At 46.1% G+C, this 24,493-nt stretch overlaps 3 protein-coding genes across 4 annotated transcripts; 2 read left to right on the top strand and 1 right to left on the bottom strand.

Moving 5' to 3' along the window:
- The first annotated feature begins 3,842 nt into the window (after positions 1 to 3,842).
- Positions 3,843 to 8,345, top strand: LOC127778098 (LRR receptor-like serine/threonine-protein kinase RGI5). Its single transcript, XM_052304754.1, has 2 exons — positions 3,843 to 7,258; positions 7,683 to 8,345. Exons 1-2 carry the CDS (start codon positions 4,426 to 4,428, stop codon positions 8,066 to 8,068), a joined length of 3,219 nt encoding a protein of 1,072 aa, XP_052160714.1. The 5' UTR covers positions 3,843 to 4,425; the 3' UTR covers positions 8,069 to 8,345.
- Positions 8,346 to 14,774: 6,429 nt separating this feature from the next.
- On the top strand, positions 14,775 to 19,577 carry LOC127776816 (uncharacterized). Of its 2 annotated transcripts, XM_052303366.1 has the most exons (7): positions 14,775 to 15,245; positions 16,044 to 16,819; positions 16,925 to 17,002; positions 17,098 to 17,187; positions 17,418 to 17,669; positions 18,149 to 18,367; positions 19,067 to 19,577. In XM_052303366.1, the coding sequence occupies exons 1-7, from the start codon at positions 14,906 to 14,908 to the stop codon at positions 19,310 to 19,312; spliced, it is 2,001 nt and encodes a 666-aa protein (XP_052159326.1). In that variant the 5' UTR covers positions 14,775 to 14,905; the 3' UTR covers positions 19,313 to 19,577. The 2 variants fall into 2 exon arrangements, with proteins under 2 accessions (XP_052159326.1, XP_052159327.1); XM_052303367.1 differs by lacking the exon at positions 17,098 to 17,187.
- Positions 19,578 to 19,706: 129 nt separating this feature from the next.
- Positions 19,707 to 24,402, bottom strand: LOC127776815 (probable LRR receptor-like serine/threonine-protein kinase At1g14390). The gene is made up of 7 exons (XM_052303365.1): positions 22,897 to 24,402; positions 22,222 to 22,355; positions 21,093 to 21,336; positions 20,794 to 21,002; positions 20,663 to 20,712; positions 20,351 to 20,471; positions 19,707 to 20,266 (listed from the first exon to the last, which is right to left on the bottom strand). Exons 1-7 carry the CDS (start codon positions 24,173 to 24,175, stop codon positions 20,021 to 20,023), a joined length of 2,283 nt encoding a protein of 760 aa, XP_052159325.1. The 5' UTR covers positions 24,176 to 24,402; the 3' UTR covers positions 19,707 to 20,020.
- Positions 24,403 to 24,493: the final 91 nt, after the last annotated feature.

Genomic DNA, 24,493 nt, shown 5'->3' with positions numbered 1-24,493 from the left:
CTACACACATAAACTTTCAACTTTTCCATCACATCATTCCAATTTCAACCAAACTTTTAATTTTGTCGTGAACTAAACACACCATAAGTTAAGTTTTTTAGGACGGAGGGAATATATTGTCTAGCTAGTGTGCCTAGGTTCGTACTAGTGGTATGTCGTTTATAGCCATTGGAGGACACATTTATTACTTTGGAGGATATATCGACCGTCCTGATTTACAATTTCGTAGGATACCACTATGCTACTCCATACTCTCTCTGTTCCATTAAGAATCTAATTTTAAAGATAAATTTGGACTACTCCCTCCGTCCTATCAAAAACAACCTAGTACTGGATGTGTCATATCCTAGTACTACGAATTTAGACATATCGGTGTCCAAATTTATTGTAATATGATATTGTCATATCCAGTCCTAGATTTGTTTTTTTTGGACGGAGGGAGTATTCTTTAGGATTATGTTTTCTTTTGGACGGAGAGAATACTCCATACTTTTGCTAGTTGATCGAATTTTGCAAACTTTGATCTTTTTATATATGATCACACCTTACAAAATTTGGCTAACCGAATATCTTTTTAGCCTACAAACAATTGCAGTTTGTAATGATAATTATTAAAAGCAATCTAGAGAAAGCGTGCTGCTTAATTAGCAGATGCAACCCCTATTTTCCGGGGCTTTCTCGGCTACAATACTACCCGTAAAAGGTGAACGTTTTTTTATAAGATGAATAGAGTTTAGAAGACAGTATTAGTAGGACCCCATGTTTTCTACTTTTCTTTCATCAAACAATCGCCAATAATCACTCATTCACTCGTGATATCTAAGCAACGTACCCCAGTTTGACCTATGCTCGCTAGTGATTGGCCGGCCATGAATAGAATGGGGAGGAGTCTAGTATGACCAAACAAGAAGCTTTTCTCTTCTTTTTATTATGCGAAACTGAAACTTTCCTCAATGCCTAAACAGAACAGGAAAGACATTTTTTTTCGATTAGGGAGATTATCGTAGAGACGCTGACTTGTGGGCCCTACTGTTGGAGAATGGACAACGGAGTGCGGCTAACCCCCAGTCACATGGCACGGCTGACGGCTCTCCTAGGTTTGCTCGAGTAAGATTTTATCCCGGATACAATCCCCCAATGCCTTTTGTCACTGGTGCGGTTTTCACATGCTTATCGTTAGGGGTGAAAACGGTACGGAAATGGACGGAAACAACCTTTATCGTTTTTATTTTCATATTTTTTTAGAATCGGAATCGGAATTGGAAACCCTGGAAACGAAAACAGAAACGAATATTATCGAAACCGAAAACGGAGTGAAAACGAACCGGCGCGGATACGGTAACGAAAATTTATCAGAATACAAAAACCCCTCAAACTGAGCTTCAAACTTTTGTCAAGTCCAATTCTCAAGTCTCAACAGTCAACAATTCATCATAAAACACAATTATATGAAATCGTCTCAACAGTAAAATATATTCTTCTATAACTTCATATAATTTGCATAACAAATATTTAAAAAAAATTACAGCAAAACACCCTTGTATAAGATATATAGTATACACTATTATTCAGTGCTATACTGCTAATCTGCTATGAGCTACTGCTAATCTGCTATGAGCTATCACTCCATCATCAGTACATAGTTTATCAATTGTTTCGGTCATCACACAACAGCAGCACACATCAATCCATCAGTACAGTACTTGGATCAATCACAAAACAGCTACTTGCATTTGATGATTCCATCATAAATCTACAGCACAAAATAAATCAAATCAATGGTTTAGGCTCGTCGGCTCGTCGCTGGGCTGCTGGCTGCTGCCGCTGGCTGTTGGCTACTGTCGCTGGGCTGCTGGCTGCTGCGACTGCGAGGCGAGGCGTCGTCGGCTCTTTGGTGTGGCTGTGGCGTCGTCGTCAGTGGTGGTAGCGGCGGCGAAACGGCGGGACGGCGCTGCGGCTGCGAAACGGCGCTGCGAAACCGCGGGACAGCGTCGCGAGATGGCGGCGGTACGAGACGGCGAAGACGGTGGGGGCGAGGTCGCGAGGAACCGAGGACGGCGGACCAGCGGTGGCGCGGGCGTCGGGCGGTGGGCGCTAGCGGTGGGCGGAGCGCGATGCTCCGCCGCCGGCTCGTGGTCTCGCAAAGTTGCGATGCCGTGTGGCTGTCTCTCTTCTCTAGGGTTATCCACTATTTGGGTAGATGCCGCGATTTGGGTTGGGCTTAAAATTTGGGGACGAGTTATAGACTATTGATTCTATGGGCCTTTTTAACTTCGGAAATTCCGATAATTTTTCCGGAATTTTTCCGACCGATTCCGAGTTCCGACGGAAACTGCTATTATCATATTCGATTCCGTTTCCGAGAAAATAACTCCATTTTCGATTCCGTTTCCGAGAAATTCTGAAAAAATTCCGACCGGCTGATTCCGTTTCCGAAAACAGGCCCGGAATCCAGAAAGTTTCCGTACCGTTTTCACCCCTACTTGTCGTGATGATCTCACTATTCTTTTGTGTAAACTACAATTACAAGGTCTATATCATATTTACGGGATAATTCTCTCCGATATATGTAATTCATTATTGCTAGTTTTAGGAAAGGTTTAGTAAGAAAAAAGGAAAAAAAATGAGAACGAACTAGAGGTATCTTTGATACCTCTTGAAGCCTAAGTGTTTATATTGAAACAAGATGAACATTTCAAACATGCGGGGAACGATACGTAGGCCTATCGGCTTGTCTAGGTCAACAGGGCCATCCATGAGACCTATTGAGTTTCTGTAAGACAAGAAGTTCCGTCATAAGCACCTATCGACCTTGCCATATGTTAACAAGGCTTTCAATAGGCACCGCGGATGCAAAGGGGCCAACCCGCGGGGTAACCCGTAGATTGACTCACGGGTTACCTACTGATTCAATCTGTAAATGAGTTTATGGGTCGACCCGCTTGCATCTCTAGGTGCGGTAAATAGGGCCATGACGCGAAAACCCATGGTTTACCACTTATTTGACATATAAGAAGCTAGGTTTGTAAGTCGGTCCGCTTGCATCCCCGCAGTGATCATCCCGTCGTAGATTGGCACGGCTCGTCACATCATTACTAGCTAGATGCTCTGAAATCATGCATCGTTATGATGGTTTATCGTTATTGTTACCATGCATTGTTATGAAGAAAAAATATAAGAAAATTTTGGGAGAATTTTTAAACAAGAAGTCTCCATAATCCATCTCATAAATCTTCTCGATGGTATATTCTCCCTACATACACCAACATCAGTCGTACTCCTACTAGGTCTAAATTGCTTATATACATAGGCTACCCATTGTGTATCGAGCTACGTCTTTTTATCCGTAGGCAATAACTTGCACCTTTATGGACTTTTGTCTTTACAAAACATATTCGATGACCTAAAACTTTTGTCTTCACAAAACCTAAGGATACTTTAAGCATTACGAAAACCTGAAATTCTCTGTAATCCTCATTCCAAGATGTATCTTGTGCTATATTTTCTCATAACATGAATACCACATTCTCCCAAAAATACCAACCGTAGTCATATTGCTCGAGGGAAACTCCGTGATCACCACATTTTATTCTAGCGAGCATGTGACTTCTAAATGATAAAATCACTCTTCGTTATGAACATGAAAAAACCCTCTCAACTGCATGCATATCCTTTTTCCTGAATTTTTATTACCTTTTAAACTCTTTTTATTCAAATTTAAAAAAAAATCGCAACTGCTAAAGAAAAACACTGGCAGTAAAAAAAAAAAACCACAACCTTCATCTGAAGTTTTTCATCCTCATTTTGCTGACGCCTTTATAAATCCATCCAAACCACACTCACGAGGGTGGCTTGGCTTACTTGTTCTCGCAAGAAAAGAAAAGAAAACTCACACAGTGGCAGTAAAAGTCCAAGCAGCAAGTGACCAAGACCCCAACTATTAAACAACAAGTGAACACTAAACACACTCATCCCATCAGCAGCAGTAGCAAATTAGCAATAGCCCCCCGACCTAGCTTGAGACGACCTCTCATATCATAAGTTCATAGGCTCCATTAAATATACTCCTCCTCCAACCCCCGAGACGCGCAGATAAGACCAAATCGACCGAGGTTTTAACCCTAATCAACCGGGGTTTTAGCCAAAAACACATTAATACCACTACTACCGGAGAGTGAGCGAGTGTGTAGCAGCGGCGACAGTGGCAGCAGCAACGCCTCCGCTCGCTCGATCGATCGATCGATCCATCTCCTCGTCTAGCTCCATATGCGAGCTGGGGTGCGGCTTAAGCAACTCCAGCTCAAAGTAATCTTCTCACTAGCAAGCAAGCTCTCTCTCATGTCGTGAGGTGTAGATTAGGGGGGAGATTTGTTCTTCTTTTTTGGTCTGGTTTTTTTTGTGGTTTCTTGATCGTTTTGGGGGGTAATGGCGCACCGGGGCGACCGGTTCTTGGTGGTGGTGGTGGTGGTGGTGGTGTTGGGGGTGGTGGTGCGGCCGGCGGCGGCGCTGTCCGCGGACGGGAAGGCGCTGCTGTCGCTGCTGCCGGCGGCGGCGCCGTCGCCGGTGCTGCCGTCGTGGGACCCCACCGCCGCGACGCCGTGCTCGTGGCAGGGGGTGACGTGCTCGCCGCAGAGCCGGGTGGTGTCGCTGTCGCTGCCGAACACCTTCCTCAACCTGTCGTCGCTGCCGCCGCAGCTCGCGTCGCTGTCGTCGCTCCAGCTGCTCAACCTCTCCACCTGCAACATCTCCGGCGCCATCCCGCCGGCGTACGCGTCGCTCGCCGCGCTCCGCGTGCTGGACCTCTCGTCGAACGCGCTCTACGGCGACATCCCGGCGTCGCTCGGCGCGCTGTCGGGGCTCCAGTACCTGCTCCTCAACTCCAACCGCCTCACCGGCGCCATCCCGCGCTCCCTCGCCAGCCTCGCCGCGCTCCAGGTGCTCTGCGTCCAGGACAACCTCCTCAACGGCACCATCCCGGCGTCGCTCGGCGCGCTCACCGCGCTCCAGCAGTTCCGCGTCGGCGGCAACCCGGGGCTGTCGGGTCCCATCCCGGCCTCCCTCGGCGCGCTCTCCAACCTCACCGTCTTCGGCGCCGCCGCCACCGCGCTGTCCGGCGCCATCCCGGAGGAGCTCGGCAACCTCGCCAACCTCCAGACGCTGGCATTGTACGACACCGGCGTGTCCGGCCCGATCCCCGCCGCGCTCGGCGGCTGCGCCGAGCTGCGCAACCTGTACCTCCACATGAACAAGCTCACCGGCCCGATACCGCCGGAGCTCGGGCGGCTGCAGAAGCTCACCAGCCTGCTGCTCTGGGGCAACGCCCTGTCCGGGAGGATCCCGCCGGAGCTCTCCAACTGCTCGGCGCTCGTCGTGCTCGACCTCTCCGGCAACCGGCTCGCCGGCGAGGTGCCCGGGGCGCTCGGCCGCCTCGCCGCGCTCGAGCAGCTGCATCTGTCGGACAACCAGCTCGCGGGGCGCATCCCGGCGGAGCTGAGCAACTGCAGCAGCCTCACGGCGCTCCAGCTCGACAAGAACGGCCTCACCGGCGCCATCCCGCCGCAGCTCGGCGAGCTCAGGGCGCTGCAGGTGCTGTTCCTCTGGGGCAACGCGCTCTCCGGCGCGATACCGCCGTCGCTCGGCAACTGCACCGAGCTGTACGCGCTCGACCTGTCCAGGAATCGCCTCGCCGGCGGCATCCCCGACGAGGTGTTCGCGCTGCAGAAGCTCAGCAAGCTGCTCCTCCTCGGGAACGCGCTCTCCGGGAGGCTCCCGCCGAGCGTCGCCGACTGCTCGTCGCTGGTGCGCCTCCGGCTCGGCGAGAACCAGCTCGCCGGCGAGATACCCAGGGAGATCGGCAAGCTGCCGAACCTGGTGTTCCTGGACCTCTACTCCAACAAGTTCACCGGCGCGCTCCCCGGCGAGCTCGCCAACATCACGGTGCTCGAGCTGCTCGACGTCCACAACAACAGCTTCACGGGTGCCATCCCGCCGCAGTTCGGCGAGCTCATGAACCTGGAGCAGCTTGACCTGAGCATGAACAAGCTCACCGGCGAGATACCGGCGAGCTTCGGCAACTTCAGCTACCTCAACAAGCTCATCCTCAGCGGCAACATGCTCTCCGGGACATTGCCCAAGTCGATTCGCAACCTGCAGAAGCTGACCATGCTGGAGCTGAGCAACAACAGCTTCTCCGGTCCGATACCGCCGGAGATTGGCGCGCTGTCGAGCCTGAGCATTAGCCTTGACCTCAGCTCGAACAGGTTCACCGGCGAGCTGCCGGATGAGATGTCCAGCTTGACGCAGCTGCAGTCGCTGGACCTCTCCAGCAATGGCTTGTATGGCAGCATCTCGGTGTTGAGTGGGCTCACCAGCTTGACATCTCTCAACATTTCGTACAACAATTTCTCCGGCGCGATCCCGGTGACGCCGTTCTTCAAGACATTGTCATCGAGCTCCTACATCAACAATCCCAACCTCTGCGAGTCCTACGACGGGCACACTTGTGCATCAGACATGGTTCGCAGGACGGCACTGAAGACCGTCAAGACCGTGATCCTTGTCTGTGCTGTTCTGGGCTCAATCACTCTGTTGCTTGTTGTGGTCTGGATCCTGATCAACAGAAGCAGAACACTCGCGGGCAAGAAGGCGATGAGCATGTCGGTTGCGGGTGGCGATGACTTCTCGCACCCGTGGACGTTCACGCCGTTCCAGAAGCTGAACTTCTGCGTCGATAACATCTTGGAGTGCCTGAGAGATGAGAATGTGATCGGCAAAGGTTGCTCAGGTGTTGTGTACAGAGCTGAGATGCCGAATGGGGAGATCATCGCCGTGAAGAAGCTGTGGAAGACATCGAAGGAGGAGCCGATCGACGCGTTCGCTGCTGAGATTCAGATATTGGGGCACATCAGGCACCGGAACATCGTCAAGCTGCTTGGTTACTGCTCAAACAAGTCTGTTAAGCTCTTGCTCTACAACTACATCCCCAATGGCAATCTGCAACAGCTCCTGAAGGATAACAGGAGCCTGGACTGGGATACCCGGTACAAGATCGCCGTCGGCGCAGCACAAGGGCTGGCCTATCTGCACCATGACTGCGTGCCGGCGATACTCCACCGCGATGTCAAGTGCAATAATATACTGCTTGATACGAAGTATGAGGCATACTTGGCTGACTTTGGGCTGGCCAAGCTGATGAACTCCCCCAACTATCATCATGCTATGTCACGCATCGCCGGTTCTTATGGATACATTGCTCCAGGCAAGTGATTCCTACTTCAAGTATTTATCTGCATGCTATTTTTTCTTCAAAATCTAGAAATATAGTAGTAGAATGTAGTGTACAAGACCAGCAACAGTTAATGCCATAGGTTAATGACTCTTTGGGTAATGCTGTTATCTAAGAAAGAATCTTTGACCTGCAGTTGCTTCTAGTAATCTTAACCTTGCTCTGATTCCATGACCATGACCATGACTAGTTGATTGCTTTTAGCTTAAGCAGGTGAAACCGATCAGTCTGGCTATCTATTAACTGCCATTGCACAAGTTTCTGAAATCACAAGCATCAATGTCCATTGAAGCTTGTTGACTTATATACTGTTTGTTGAAATGCCTGGCCCAAGATTATGTTGATATGCTTAAAACATCCAAGAAATTTATCCTGACATACATTTCCTCATTTTCAGAGTACGGCTACACCACGAAGATCACCGAGAAGAGCGACGTGTACAGCTACGGGGTGGTGCTCCTGGAGATCCTGAGCGGGCGGAGCGCGGTGGAGGCAGTGGTGGGCGACTCCCTCCACATCGTGGAGTGGGCGAAGAAGAAGATGGGGAGCTACGAGCCGGCGGTGAACATCTTGGACCCGAAGCTGCGCGGCATGCCGGACCAGCTGGTCCAGGAGATGCTCCAGACGCTGGGGATCGCCATCTTCTGCGTGAACCCGGCGCCCGCGGAGCGGCCCACCATGAAGGAGGTGGTGGCCTTCCTCAAGGAGGTGAAGTGCTCTCCCGAGGAGTGGGGGAAGATCTCCCAGCAGCCGCTCATCAAGCCCGGGAGCCAGCAAGGTTGACATGAACATCATGAACATGGAACATGGAAAACATTTGCTGCTGGTGTAGCAGTGGATTCAGTGGCTCAGCAAGGAGTAGGATTTTGATAAGATGCAGCCTAGCTTAGCTTGGGTTAGGGGGGGTGGAAAAAAAATTTCTTGTACAGCTCCAAATGGCGTTGCGTTGCAGCTCATTTTGGTGAACTTTGAATGGGGAAAAATTTCGCGGTTATTTTGTCTGCTCCTGCAATACATCAGAAAATCTCAAATCTATCTTGGGTATGATGAATATGATGCAAAGAATTAACATCAGAATCTGATCACTTCAGCCTACAGAGTACAATACAGATTGCTGTGAGCCTGTGACTGTGAGAAGAACAGTTGCAACAGTAGCTGGAAGGCGGATAGAGGTGGAAAGTAGAGAGAGTACAGACAAGGCCCATCGCCCATGCATGACCCGGTGCTCCCTCGACGCCGGCATCTACGGATCGAGCCGGAAGCGGGGACGCGCCAAACTCTCGCCGTTGGCTGGGCTGGGCCCCTCTCGTCGAGCGCGGTTGGTGGCTTGGCATGCCCATACTGCTGTCATTCGACCTGTCACTCGCTGAATTGCTCGGTACTGTAGCGGCCGAATAGGCGCGTGTTGCATCTGCGGGTGGCGGCGGCCATGGTGAGTTGGTGACAACTACCTCCATCATAAAAACCTAATATGGCATGAGATATTTCCTACTATAAATCTGAAGATATTGTTTGATCAGATTTGTAGTATTAGAAAGTGTCTAATTTAGTTTTAGATTCTTATATTTTGGGACGGAGGAAGTAGCTGTCTGGAGTTGCGTGGGTTGGTTACTTGGTCGGTTGTTGACTTAATGGGCTGGATGGGCCTAAGGCCTACTGTGTTATGGGCTGTACCAAGGGACTTGAATTTACAGCACCCGTGACGGCCCTGTAGATATTGACAGCGGCCACGGCCCACGGGCCGTGAAGAAAGGGGGCTACAAATTTACATTCAAGCAACAGTGGAGCAACTTTTTTTTTTCATGCAACAGTGGAGCGGTTTTGACTTGAGTTTACACACGTGGCGCCTATGTGGCAATCCAGTCAGCAAATAAAAATAAAAATGCCTCCATTGGGCCCACCTGTCATGCCCCTTTCTTTCCCCGGTCGCTCTCTCTCTCTCTCTCCCGTGTGCACGTGCAAGCAGGCAACGGAGGCAATGGCGGCCAACGATGGAAGCAGAGGCTGACTAGGCGCCGGCACGGTCCCGTGCGCGCGACTGCCTCCTTGCGGACCACTCGCGCATCGGCTCGCTGCCGCGGCTCCCGATGGTGGGGAGGTGGTTGCAGGAGTCGTAGAAGGTGTCGCGTCGGCGCCACGGCACGCGCGGTGAGGAGAGAACAAAGGAGAGGAGAGAGAGGAGAGCAGAGGAGAGGAGAGAGCACCGGCGCGCCTCCGTCTCCATGGAGCTCGTCATGAGATCGAGGCCGCCCCGGCAGCCCCATCTTCTCCGACCGGACGAGGTCCGCCTCCGCCGCCTGCTGCCGGTCCGCCTCCGCCGCCGGCCGCCTGGACGAGGTCCGCCTTCGCCGCCGGCCGCCCGGATGAGGTCCGCCTCCGTCGTTTGCTGCCGGTCCGCCTCCGCCGCTAGCCACCCGGACGAGGTCCGCCTCCGCCGCCTGCTGCCGATCGGGCGAGGTCCGCCACCGGCCGCCTGGACGAATTCCGCCCCCGCTGCCGGCCGCCAGGATGAGGTCCGCCTCCACCGCCTGCTGCTGCCGGTCCGTCTCTGCCGCCTACTGCCGGTCCGCCTCCACCGCTGGCTGCCCGGACGAGGTCGGCCCGCCGCTGGCTGCCAGTCCGAGAGCATGCGCAAGAGAGGGGGGATTGAGGGATAACTCTGACAAGTGGGCCCAGGGAGTTATTTTATTTTGTTTTGCTGACTGGATTGCCACGTTGGCGTCACGTGTGTGATTTCTAGTCAAAACCGCTCAAAACAGTGTTTAGGGGAGTTATTTGTCCGGTTTCAATAATTGAGGGTGTAAAATGTCCGGTTTTCGAGTTTAGGGGTGTAATTCGGTCGACCGCAATTGTTTAGGAGGGTAATTCATACTTTTTTAAAAAAAACTCAGATTTTCTAGAAAAATATATATCCATCTCTATCTCTACTATTATAAAAATTGAAGATGTTTTTACCGGTTCTTCGATACGTCATCCGTGTATGAGTCGGTTTTTTAAAAAAAAACTCACATGCTAACTTGACATGATTTTCTGAAAAATATATATCCAATGAAATTCTCACAGTGAATTTCACATTGAATAATAATAAGATTAAAATAGCGTTCACCCATTGTAATGCATGGGTATTTTTTCTAGTTACCTAGACGAGTATATAACTCATACAACAAATCAAATCTAGATAGAGAGTCGCTTAAATTCATTATAGTAGGATGTGTTATATTCCCGCCTAGGTTAAGTATTTTGGGATAGAGAAAGTACACAGAACTCCTTACTTACGCTCCAAAAATCATATTTTAATCTTGAACTCTTGATAAAATCATAGTGAAACACCCACACGTGCGTGTAATATTTAGGAACACTAATTTTGGCCTTAGAGTGTGTTTAGATCCATGGGTGTAAAGTTTTAGCGTGTCACATCGGGTATTATATATAGTGTCGTATGGGGTGTTTGGGCCCTAATAAAAAACTAATTACAGAATCCGTCAGTAAACCGCGAGGCGAATTTATTAAGCCTAATTAATCCATCATTAGCAAATGTCTACTGTAGCACCACATTGTTAAATCATGGAGCGATTAGGCTTAAAAGATTCGTCTCACAAATTAGTCGTAATCTGTGCAATTAGTTATTTTTTTAGCCTATATTTAATATTTTATGCAAGTGTTGGGGTGAAAAATTTTGGGGTGAAACCTAAACAGGGCCTTAATGAATAGAGTCACATACCCACTGTGTCTCCCTAGGGAAGTGGGATGGTTAAGATTTCAGAATATCGGTGGCATCTCGTTAGCGATGAACTCCATGACTGGAGGTTCCAGATCTTGATCACGCGAGGAGAAATCGTAGTACAAGCATACTCCATTGATATGATGTTGTTGTTTCTTTTTTCGTTTCGTTTGCCGAGATTTTTCTTTGCATAATTGCTTACACGATCAAATATTTCTCTTTTTTTTTTGAGGACTCGCGATCAAAGATTTCTATGTTTGCAGCTACTTCTTCCCTGTCCTTGTTCTCTTTGCTTGCTTACAGTCTTATTACACAGCCTGATGATTGATGAATGCCTAGTGGGTTTGCACAGACAGGACAAGCTTCCGTTGCAAAATTATGGAGCACTTTCACCAGGCCGGAGCCAGCCGCGCGCCTGCGACTTCTACAACTCCCGGGCGACGCTTCTCGGCGACCTCGCGCCCCGCCCACCACCGCGCGTGATTCCATCTCCAAGATCAGCTACTACGGTGCAAGAGCTCGCCATGCCACCGCCGATGCACTGCCACGTGCTCGTCGGGGAGGACGACCATATGCCACAAACGTTATTCCTCGTGTGGCCATGCATGCGCCACCGGAGGCGCCGGCGCACCATGGTGTGCGTCACGGCGAACGGCCGCGGCCCAGTTCAGGTGCAAGCTTTGGGCGGAGGTCTCAACCAACAACGATAACATGGTCATGATGGCGTCGATGGTGGGGAGTATTTCTGGGGCAACACTCCTTCTCGATCCAGCATAACTAAAGCATATCAGAGTTACGATGATCGTCGGTCGGACATTGTCGATAGCTGTTTTCTCTCACCTATGCTAACTCTGATAACTAGATAACAGATGTCATTACCAAATAGCGAAATAAAATTAACTCACCATACATAAAGAGAATAATTTCTTTCTTCCATCTTATGAACCGAGCAAACAATATAACATCCATGATTTTCCGCATCCGACTAAACCTATGATACTTTGAGAAATTTCACCATTGTCTTGAATGATCACCAAAAAAATTACGATAATAGCGGTTGTATTTTCTCTTCAGTGACATAGATTTTATACATCCCATCATACAAACCCGTAGATCTGGGATTTATCTTGTACCGCCAAATAGCTCCATTAACACCATGAACAAATTCGACCCACTGTTGTATAGGTAAGATTACTCGGATGACAGACTACTACTCCTTGAAATGGACGCAACTACTGCGTAAATAATTTTTGCAGACGGTCAAAACTTATTCTTATAGATGGATAAAGCACCCGCCAGACTTTAGATATCTGTAAAAATCAGTATTTTAACATACGAGGCTGCCGTCACTCAAACTCACTGCAACGTTGCCTGAATCCCACCGTCACCGCTCGGATAGGTGAGAAGCTGAGGGCAGTCGAGAGTGGGAGAGAGAGAGGAGAGGGGAAGCGGGAGTGAAGAAAGTGGGAAGGAGGAGAGAAAAAAAAGTACGGGTGGAGGAGCTGAGAAGGGAGAAAAAAAAAGGAGAGGAGCAAGGTAATATGATGGATGCGACTAGGGAGCGGCCGCTCACTGGTTTGTTTTAATCAACGACCACTTTATCCACGTATAAATCTCTCTTTAACTAAAAAACTACAATGGTGCATTTCGTTTTTAACCTCTCTAATGACTTATATCTTTTAAATAACATATTATTTTTAAGATCTATTTGCACCATTATACTTTGCTCAAAATATGTGACAAAATGAGATCCGTGTTGAATATATATGTAAAACATTTTATTAATTTAAAAGTAATTTATAAGTAACTTAGCTATGTAATGGATGTAACTCTTTATAGCATAACAAGTAATTACATTATAACTGAGTTGAAATAAGAAATTATGTGGAGTAAATTCCACAAGCAAAGAGTAGATAAGATTTTCAAGTAAATATATTTATGAAAGTAAATTCAATTACATAAATCATAAAAGTAACTTAGCATAAAAGAAAGTAAATTATTACAACATTAGAATTAAATTCATTGTAGGGAGAAAAATATGGTCTATCTAAAAATTAAATTTAAAGTCCATAAATTATAGAATTGACTAAAAATAATAATAAAAACAATCAACTCAGAGCATTATGAATGTATAAAAAGTAATTTAGTTAAATATAAAAGTAATTTATATATATATGATAAAAGTAACTTACGTATATAATAAAAATAATTTATAGATAAAAATATTTTTTCATCATAATATAATCCTGTAAGATCTTGTTATGAAGATTTTAATTGCAACGAACACAATGATATAATCGGATTGTAGATCGGATAATTAATTTGAGAGAAAACTTTATAAGAAGGGGAAAAAGACATGCATGTCTAATAGAAAAAATGCATGTGTGCGTAGTATACTTCTCCACCGCTCACATGATCGAACAGCTATGACACAACATGCGCGATCGAACAAATCTAAGTGGTGTCGCGCGATAAGATAATAACGAGAGGCTTCGCCGATTAGTTTTTGCGTAATATGATTGATACACAAACTAGAGATCGATAGAGGAGAGAAACCACCGCTTTTAAAAATCAAGACCTGTTTAAAAAATGGTATAATTCATAGGGCACTTCTGCATGCACTAAATTTTTCTTACTAAATTTTTACTAACAATCATCTTAACTGTTTGATTTAGGTAGATATATAAAAGTTAAAAAAAATCTAGATGCACTCAGCATGAACATCAGTGTTATTAGTATTCAAGAATCTACTAAGAAAAAGTTAGTCCTTATAGCCTTTTGCTAGTTCAAAATAACACCAATCTATAAAGCAGAATAGCGTGTTTCGGAGAGAAAACGACACACGATTTGTAAATTCTACACTCATCTGTAGGGGTGAAAATGGGGCGGGTATTTTCCGCCCGTGCGCCCAGCCACGTTATTTCGGGACAAATTAGGGTCAAAAATTCGGGTACCGGGACTTTTCACGGATATCGGGTCCGAATACGGATCTTTTTTTTCGGATACGAGATTGGGTTCTGGAACATAGTATGCGACGGATACGGATTATCCGGTAAAAAATTCGGGTATTACCCGGATATTACACATATTATGTTTTTTGAAGCACATTTTTTACTATGTATTGGTTCTACTATGATGTATTGTACCATGTTTATTTCCTAAGGTCCTAATGGCCTAATATAATCGTATTACAGATATATGGGAATTGTTAAATGGTTATTGTCTATGTGATATACAAGATTGTTGCTTCGACTTAATATCCGAATAAATATCCGTAACCAATACATATCCGTTTTGATACTTATTCGTTCCGTATTTTTGTCCGACATTATCCGAGTTTGAATCCGTATTCGATACTATCCGTTTTCAACCCAATTCCGATTATAAAATATGAGTTAGGATATAGGAAAAGTAAGATCCGACCAAACCTGACCCGTTTTCATCCCTTACTCGTCTGAGGCGTCTCATCTTGATTCTCTGAAACGACTCCGGGAAACAAACGAGAGCGGAACACGAAATAACTGCACCCCGCCTCCGCACCGCACCCGAACCCGTCCCCCGAACCATGCAAGGCATGCGCCCGGTTAGCCCAAAAAAAAAAAAAGAAACAACCGGAGTCCTGGTGTCTCACTGATACCTGGGCCCCACCTGCCTCCGTACGCGGTCGTACCGGATTACCGACTCTGACACTGAGCCGTGGGCCCACCTACCACTCCGCCGCCGATATATATAAACCGGCGGCGAGGCTCTGCAACCCCCCAGAAAAATCCCCACCCGGGGTGAAAAGAAAATAAAGAAAAAAAATAGGGAGAGAAGAGCGTCGTAACGGAAGAAGTCGGCGACGCGTCGGACCAAACCCTAGACCCGCGCCGCCACCGCCGATCCGCGGGTCCTTCGCAATGGCGATCCCCACGCCTTCGTCATCGGTTGTAGATCAGCCGTCTCCTCCCGCGCCTGCTTCCGCCGCGGCGGCGTCTCAGCCGCTAGCCGGCGATCCGGCTCCCGAGGCGGCGGCGGCGGCGGAGGGGGCGGGGGGTGATCAGACGGCCCCGGCGGCCGCCGCCGCCACCGGCGCGTCGCTGTACGTGGGAGACCTGGAGGCGAGCGTCGGGGAGGACCAGCTCGTGGCGCTCTTCTCCCAGGTGGCGCCCGTCGCGTCCGCCTATGTGTGCCGCGACATCGCCGGCGGCAGCAAGTCCTTGGGATATGGCTACGTCAACTTCATGTCGCGTGAAGACGGTTAGTGTTTCCTCATGTGCTTCGAGGTTCAGAATTCTGATCAGACAGGGTTTAGTGATCGATCGGCTTTAACTTTAAGATTTATTTTCCTGATGATGAAGTTTTGGGTTTACGTGATCACTTCGTATGGTCGATCTATTGTTGATTATGGAGGTTTATCGCTTTGTTTAGCTTACGGATCGGCCTATCTCTTTGGTTATTATTACTAGTTTGTATGTATAGTCGATCTGCTATTGTACCTATTTATTATTTGTGCGCGAAATGTTGTTAATTTTGTTTGTTTATAATCAGTTCGTATGGAGTAGCATACTTACTACTGTTATGATAATATTGTAAGTTTAATTAATATGTTATATTTATTTTAATTTTTTAATGGGGTGATCACTTTTGAGTGTTGGGCTGTTGGCTACGATATATTATATAGTTGAGTACAATGGTTCCATGTTACTCCTTCCGTTTTACAATGTAAGTCATTCTAGCATTTCCCATATTCATATTGATGTTAATGAATCTAGACATATATAATATCTAGATTTATTAACATGAATATAAATATGGAAAATGCTAAAATGACTTACATTGTGAAACGGAGGAAGTAATTGTGAGTATTGGTTTTTTCTTATGAAACTATATGTTGTGGTACCTTAATTCGAAAAGAAGGGAAATTTTATTTTGTTGAGTTTTATACTATGCATCTTTGTTTTTTTTCATTGTATTTTGTATTTTGAGAGTTTGACACCACTAATTGCACCTTATTAATTTATTAGGATCTCTTTAATTTAGTTTGATTGATTGCAGCTACCCGTGCCATGGAAAATCTAAACTTCACCGTTGTCAATGGGAAACCAATCAGAGTCATGTTTTCGAATAGAGATCCAACTCTGCGAAAAAGTGGACTTGCCAATGTGTTTATAAAAAATCTTGAACCGAATATTGACAACAAGAGTTTGTATGAAATGTTTTTGTCTTTTGGCGCAATCCTCTCCAGCAAGGTTGCCACAGATTTCAATGGAAAGTCAAAGGGTTATGGATTTATACAATTTGAGAGCGAGTCGTCTGCTAAGGATGCTATCAATGGCCTAAATGGTATGTTGGCTAATGGCCAAAAAATATTTGTTGGATTGTTCATGCGTAGGCAGGAGAGAGAACACACTGGAGACGCCAACAACTTTACTAATGTATATGTGAAAAATTTACCAAAACATTTTAGTGATGACGATTTGCTAAATGAGTTTTCATCATTTGGTGCAATTACTAGTGCTATTGTCATGAGAGATGCAAATGGATTGTCGAGATGCTTTGGGTTTGTAAACTTTGAGAAATCAGAATGTGCTAGAAATGCAGTTAGAAATCTCAATGGGAAGTCCATTGGTGATATGGTGTTATATGTTGGAAGGGCTCAGAAAAAATCAGAAAGACAAGCTGAGTTAAAAGCGAAATTTGAGCATGACAAAAATCAGAAATTTGAGAAGCTTCAAACAGTCAATCTATACTTGAAGAATTTGGATGATGACATCAATGATGAACATCTTAGGAAGTTGTTTGAATGTTTTGGTGAGGTAGCATCATGCAAGGTATGTTCTCTATTTGTTTTACTTTGTTTGATGTTATGCTTACTGTTAGTGAGTTGTCATTTGTTTTACGCTTCCATATATAATGCCATGTTACAATTGTTGTAGGTCATGCTTGATTCGCATGGAAGGAGCAAGGGTTGTGGATTTGTATCTTTTGCAACTGTTGAAGACGCTAACAATGCTGTATGTTAAAAAATGATTCTTTTGTTGCTATCCTCATACTCCCAATTCCATAGTTCTAAATTATTATGCAATTAATATTTTTAAAAATATTACAGATTTTAAAAATGAACGGGAAAATGGTTGGGAAAAAGCCATTATATGTTGCCGTAGCTCAACGGAAGGAGGAGAGAAAGGCATTTTTAGCAGTATGTACTAACTCTATTACATTTGAATTTGATTTTTAGGGTAGGTTTTGTACATCTTGTTATCTTCGGCTTGTGAGTTTTGTAATTAATGAAAAAATCAACTGAAAGTACATTTTTTTTCTTAACATTGACACTTAATACTAAGTTTGCTATGCTAACATAGAACTTTTCCATGTTACAAAGGTCGTTTGTTAAGCTTGATATTCTTATATATCTTCTTTGTTTGCTAGGCACATTTTGCTCGTGTTAGAGCCCTAGCAACAATGGCACCTACATTAGGACCAAACATTTCTCCCCATCACTTCAATTTTGGCCATGGTGTGCCTGCCTTGTTCCCACCACCACCACCACCTGCAGGCTTTGGGTTCCAACCAAATTTTGTTCCAAACATGATGGTGCCATATAACATGCAAAGGCACCCTGGCCAGAGGAGTGGTCCTCCGCATGGAGGAATGCCTAGACAGATGCATAATCCTCACCAGGTATTCCTGTTGGCTAAAAATCATTGTCATATTTTTTTTCTTTTTTAACACAATAGATCCAGCACCTAATTGTATCCACTTATTATATCTACTTATTTTGCTAATGTTGTCAAGCCCCAACTTCAGCTACTCCCCCGTTTAAAATTGATTATCATTCTAGGTTTGTCTCTAAGCTACTCCCCCGTTTAAAATTGATTATCATTCTAGGTTTCTCTAAGTTAAACATGTTTATTTTTTACCATTATTTTTTAAAAAACAGTGTAGTTTAACAAGAAAATTTTATATTATGAAGGTATTGAATCTAAATTCACGAATCTTATGATGTCAAACTATACGAGTTTATAAAAAATGATTGTCAAAAACTAAAATGTTTGACTTAGGATAAGTCTAGAAAGAGATGTACTAATTTAAAATGGAGGGAGCAATTAATAATTAACTAGGATTCACTTCACTTAACATCGTTGCTTGTTACTTTGTAGATGTTTCATCAAAATGCCAACCAGGGCTTCAGACACATGCCAAATCGTAGGAATGGTGTGGCCAACCCAGCAATGCTGCATCAGCACCATCGCTTCTCTAGCCCAATGCAGCCAATGCAACAAGCTGTCAAGCATGTGGTGCCTGTGGGGGAATTGCAAGCTCCAAGCAATAACCTTCAGACTTCCTTAGCTTCTGCGAACCCGGAACAACAACGAGAGGTATGGATGTTTATGCTCTGCTTTCTGTACATGCTTGAACAATTTCATAGATTATAAACTACTTGGTCATCAACATGTGGAACAGCATTGCGAAATAATTCTTATGGTCAAACTTCAATTTTTGAAAAATTATATAAGTCAAATCAACCATGTTATGAAAGATTGAATAGATCTGGAGCATGTTTTGTTTTACGTTTTGATACATGTTTTCTTACGCAATTATTGTTACAAAAGCATCTGTAGCGAATCCTAGATTGTTTTTCAGTTTAGTCTTTTATTGATGTATATATATCAGTTAGAAATCCTTGCTATGAGGATTTTTTCTCACCTTAAAATTATACTAAATTTCACTTCTCGACTATGTACAGACCAAGCTTGATTCTTGCCAATGTAGGATATACAATTATTGATAATGTGGCAATTTCTAGACTACAATGATTCCTTTTACATCCCAGAACTAAAGTGGTGGTTTAAAGAGAGCATTCAATTAGTATAAACCATGACTTGTTATGAGTTAAAAAAGAACTTTTGGTACACGACAAATCATTATTTTGAATTGTTATTACCTTACTCCAATTTCTATTCTAGTCATGAAATTCTTGCACATTTCTGATGGTTGGACATAGCATTTTTGTTTTCTTATTGACAGTTAGACTACAACTTCACCAATGCTTAAATTTTCCCATTTCTGATGTACAGATTCTTGGCGACATGTTGTTCCCGCTCGTCGAAGAGCTGGTGAACGAGAAAGCTTATAAGGTGACTGGGATGCTGCTTGAGCTGGACAAGACTGAAGTTCTGAACCTCGTAGAGTCTCCAGATACTCTCCGGGACAAGGTTGCTGAGGCCATGAAGGTGCTGGAGTTGGAGGCTACCGCCACCGCCGCCGCTTCAGGCTCCGGCGACGGCGACGCCGCCGCGCCGTCCTTCTCCAGCGCCGCCTGAGCGGTGTTGGTGGCCGGATGAATTATCATAATAAGAAGAACTTTTGAAGTCGTGTTTTGGACTTGTGAACTGTTTAGATGACTGTTCAGTTTATGACTTTAGCAGCTTGCGTTTGCAGATTATTTGAAGTGTTGGTTATGGTTGTGTACTCTTTATGTTTATTTTTTTTCTTTTTCATGTGATGGTACACTGTGTGGATGGTTAATTAGGATTTTTGTTGAAATGGATCCTTATTTCAGACTCAAAAGGTTTGGTTTCTTTTAAATGTTTTGCTCGTTATTTGTCAAATATTCTGAAGGTAATTTGTGATGAAACATAGGTAATTAGGTACTGTACTGTTTTGTATGCAAAATCCTGTAACTTATGTGGGTTCCTGTGGAATTCATGTGTCCTCTTTCGTTTGGTGGAGATGTAAATGCTGTCCCCAGATCACCATAAGTAATATTGGTCCAATAATTTTGGTCTTAATTGCTCTAGCTGGATGGAAAGTTACAACTTTGAGCAACAAGGGAAAAAAAAAAAAAGAGAACTTCTATACACGAGGAAAAGGACGAACACACACACCTTTCCCACAGCAAAATCGCAGGAAAAGGAACGAAACAGAACAACACACCCACCCTTTTACAGCAAAATCGCAACCAATCTGAAAGTGAAATTGCATCTTTTTGCTTGACTCGGAGAAGTGAAATTGCCTCTTTTTTTGCTTACTCACCCCTGTGATCTGGTGCTCATGCTCAGGCTCTCGCTGCTTGCCCATCCGTCCTGCACCTGCATGGAGTACTGCAGGTTCCAGAGGACGTCCTCAATGGAGGGCCGGCTGCTTGTGTCACTGGCAGTGCAGTTGAGTGCTATCTCGGCCACCGTGCTCAGCGACTCGACGGCAAACGTTCCGCGGATCGTCGGGTCCGCCATGTCTTTCAATAAATCTGGGTCTTCAGCTATAGCTTCACTTATCTAGTTTTGAGAAGGAGTAAAAAGGTTAGGTATTTGCTGGTGTGAGGTGTTTTTCACTCTGATGTGAAACCATTCTCAATTTACCTGAGTTTTCAGGGAGTCCAGGTCTTTTGGGGACTCTGTTGGCTTGCCTGTGATTACTTCCAGAAGAATTAGGCCGAACTGGTAAATGTCATCCTTGTCCCCTTGTTCTGTGCTTGGCACGCTATGAGAAGAAACAATCATAATCATTTAGTTCACAAGTTGAGAAGATTAATCAGATTGTCATTCATTCTGAAAGGTATGTCAGGTGGCATCTCTGAGTTTCAACAACCAATCATTTAGGTTCAGAAAAACTGTCAACTGTTATAGTTTAGCAAGTGGGAGTGTCATTTTCCATCTAAAAGGACACCGTACCTGCCGAGATCATTGTCTTCAGATGTGGCAAAGGGGGATTCTGAGAATATCTGAAAGATAAACATGGTTACAACTTAGCTATCAGGTTAGCAAGTTAGGAGCTTCCCCAATAATTTAAAATTCGAACTTACCTTGCCATTCTTGCTAGTTGATATCAACGGGAGATTAAAGTTGCTGATTTTGGAAGTGAGTGTCTTGTCCAGAAGAATATTTTCGATGCTTAGATCATTGTGTACAATGCCCGGAGCAGTCACATCATGCAAAAATTGGATCCCTCTGGCGACACCAATGGCAGCAGAAACACGTTGGGGCCATTTTAGCATCTCACGCTTCCTCCACTCTGCACAGCCAGTAAAAGGATAAATTCACATACTTGAAGATATCTAGTTATAGTGTGGTATATATGCATGATGTTGTAAAATATAATTACCGGTTAGATGACTTCTTAGGGATCCATTTGTTACGCATTCAGAAAGGAGGCATAATGAACTAGCAATATTAGGATTCTCTTGATCTTCAACAATGCAGTGACCGATGATGCTAACCAAATGGCGGTGTCGAAGTTTAGAAATAATTTCCATGTATTGGGTCAGGCTCTGAGGGGAATACTTGGGTTTCAGCTTCAGGCATCTCAGTGACACTCTAGAACCATCTTGAAGCTGACCGTTGTAATTCTATCAGCAAAAAAGGACGATAAGCCACACATGAAAAACAAAATTTTCTAGCAGAAAACTTGTACAAATATGGCCAAGGTCAATAAATGACAAAAATTGGAGTGGCAAAGCACTTAAGAACAAATAAACAGAACAGGCATAAATAGCTAAAGTTGCATAAACCAGTTGAAAAGGAAGCTTGAAGGTAATGTGAGCTGGTCCATGTGTTTTTTCCTCTTCCTTTCTTTTGCAAAAATAGCACATGTATAACGTACAATAAGACAATACACTTCAACATATACTATAAGCAAAATGATACTTGACGCAAGTGCACTTATATAATTTTTTTTTTGTAAATACTGGTGAAGAAAATAATATTATTGATCCTAATTACAATGCCTCAAATTACATACTTTCAAATACTTATCTTAATTAGGAAGTTAAAAGTAATCAGGGGCGTCAAGGTTCTTAGTTGCAGGTTAATTCCAATAAAAATGTATTCTTTTTATATATTTTTTTTACGAGAGTATTCTTTTATATTCACCCAGAGACTTTTATTCATCAAATTTATTAAGTGCGACAGAAAAAATACAAAAGATATTGTAGTCCAAAGTGTACTCTAGTCCATTATGACTTGAGATGCAGAGGTCTGCAATGGATTATTTGGAAAGATGGAGATGGATTTCTAAAATTTACATTTGAGTTTGCTAGCAGGTATACATGTTCAAAATATACTCCACACGAAAATAACGTAAGAAAAATGTGCATGGCACATAGCAATCTACTTTTGAAAATTGCAATGCACATTATTCTTCAAATGGCTAATATGAGTGGAGTATCATTTGTATGTGAATTTATTACTTTGATTTTTCGCTTGAAGCTCAAAATGATTTCACTTCTACATACCTTAACAACAGGAGAATTCTTGATCAAGTTGGATGAACCAAAGTTGTTGGTTGCTTCTTGGAGCTCCTCAAGTGTATAGACCCGGTAGGCTGGTACTTCTAGTGTATTCACCCTTGCAGCTTGTGATGCATGCCCTATGACAATGGACATCATGTTACCCAACCAAAAAAGAATAAAAATGACCATCCTGCAAATTGTTTAGTGGTCACTAAGCCATTGATCCTTCTTGTTTTTTGTGTCCCTTTTTTCTGGTTTGATGATTGACTTTGCTGCTTTTACTTTCTCAAAGTCTTCTTTGAAGCAAGGAATAAAGATCCAGCCCATGCTTCAGAACTCATAGTCTAAGCAAGATCCACACTAGCTAGATCACGCAAAGCTTCCTAATTATATCTCACATTTCACTAAAGTGAGTAGACTTTATTCACACCAGAAACAATGCAATACAAAACTAATCGTAATTGCTTCTAAGTACTACCACTTCACTTCTTTGTGTTGCCCCTTTCTCTATCACAAATCATATATACTCCCTTTCAATGAAGCCCATGCATAATATTGTGTCCCCTTTTCATAATTAATTCAACTAAGACTAAGTGCATTGTACCAATTGAAGTGCAGAAAAACAAAAAATAAACAAATTAAGCAAAACAAAATAAACAACTGGAGTAAAACTCTTACTCTTTTCAGCAGGAGTAACAATCCTCTGTGTCACCTTGGCCGGCGCCTTGCCGCCGTCCGCCGCCGCCTTCTTCTTCGCCGGCGGCAGCGACTTGGGCAAGACGCTCACCTCCGGATTCTGCCTCCTCGCCCTCCTCAGCACGGCCATCATGACCAGCGCAATCAGCGCCGCGCCGGCCACGACGCCGCCGACGATGCCAAGGGCCATCCCCACCTGGCCGCCCTTCCCGCCCGACCCCTGCTCGCCGCCGGTCCCCTGCGCCGGCGGCAGCACGGCGGCCAGCGCGCCGGGGTTGCAGTACGTGCTCGGCCGCTGCGACCTGGCGTCGCGGAAGCAGTTGCCCGCGTCGAGCACCGTGCGCGCCGACGAGTTGCCGCGCATGCACGCCGGGCGCGCCCCGGCGAGCAGGTTGTCCGAGACGTCGACGAACGCCAGCGCGTCGGCGCACGCCGTGCTCGCCGGCAGCTGCCCGGCGAGCTGGTTGCGCGACAGGTCGATGTGCCGCAGCGCCGGGAGCGCGAAGATGGAGGAAGGGATCCACCCCTGCAGCCGGTTGCCGGACACGTCCAAGAACTGGAGCTGGCCCAGCGAGCTCACCTCCGCCGGAATCTTGCCGGTGAAGTTGTTGTCGGCGAGGACCAGCCGCACCACCGCGTTCCCCACCTCCGGGAACGCCGGGCCGAGCCTGTTGTGGCCGAGGTCGAGCTCGTCGAGGAACGCGAGCCCGGAGAGCTTGGGCACGGTGCCATTGAGCCTGTTCCGCGACAGCACGAGGCTCTGCAGCGAGTACATCCGCGAGAGATGCTCGGGGACGGCGCCGTAGAGGCAGTTGCCGGTGAGGTTGAGCACCCGCAGCGCCTGGAGGCGGTGGAGCTTGGCGCCCGGGAGCTCGCCCCAGACGCCGAGCGACGCGAGCGTGAGGCGCGACAGCGCCGGGAGCCGCGTGAGCGTGGTGAAGAGCGCGTCGGCGGAGAAGTTGGCCGGCAGCGCGGCGTCGGGCGCGCGGCCGCCGAGCACGGAGAGCTCGGTGACCTGCCCGCCCGCGCACGCCACGGTGAGCGACGGCGTGGGCGGCAGCGCGCACGCGTCGGGCGCCCCCGCCAGCGCGTCGAGCGCCGGGGGGAAACCCAGCAGGCGGCGCACCCAGAGCAGCGTCTTCGCCTGCGACGACACCAGCGGCTGCGCGGCCACCAGCGTGGAGACGTCGACGCAGAGGACGACGACGACGAGGACGAACACCACACCGACGCGCTCGCCGCGCGACGAACGGGAAGCCATTTCCGCCGCGACGTCGGCGATTAACTCAGCAATCGAAAGCTTGCAGCTCCGTTCAGCAATGGCGAATCAAGGGAGAGCGTGCGCTTAGTTGGCCATTGGTGGGAGGAGGAAGAAAGGCGAGAGGCAAGTGGTGGCCATGGCCATGGACGACGCGCGAGCGAGTGCTTGCCAGCCAAACTAGTACTACAACTACTACTCCACTGCCGACTCTGCTAGCGTAGCACACACTGTGCGTCACTGTCCCCTCCCGCGATCTGGACCAGATATTGCCATGACACGTGGGCCCCACCCCAGGTGGGCCAGCCATGTCAGTGTCCC

Source organism: Oryza glaberrima, chromosome 6 (genome assembly GCF_000147395.1).
Source record: "Oryza glaberrima chromosome 6, OglaRS2, whole genome shotgun sequence".
NCBI lineage: Eukaryota > Viridiplantae > Streptophyta > Magnoliopsida > Poales > Poaceae > Oryza > Oryza glaberrima.
The sequence above is the reverse complement of the archived record's forward strand: the minus strand, read 5'-3'. Positions and strand labels throughout refer to the sequence as shown.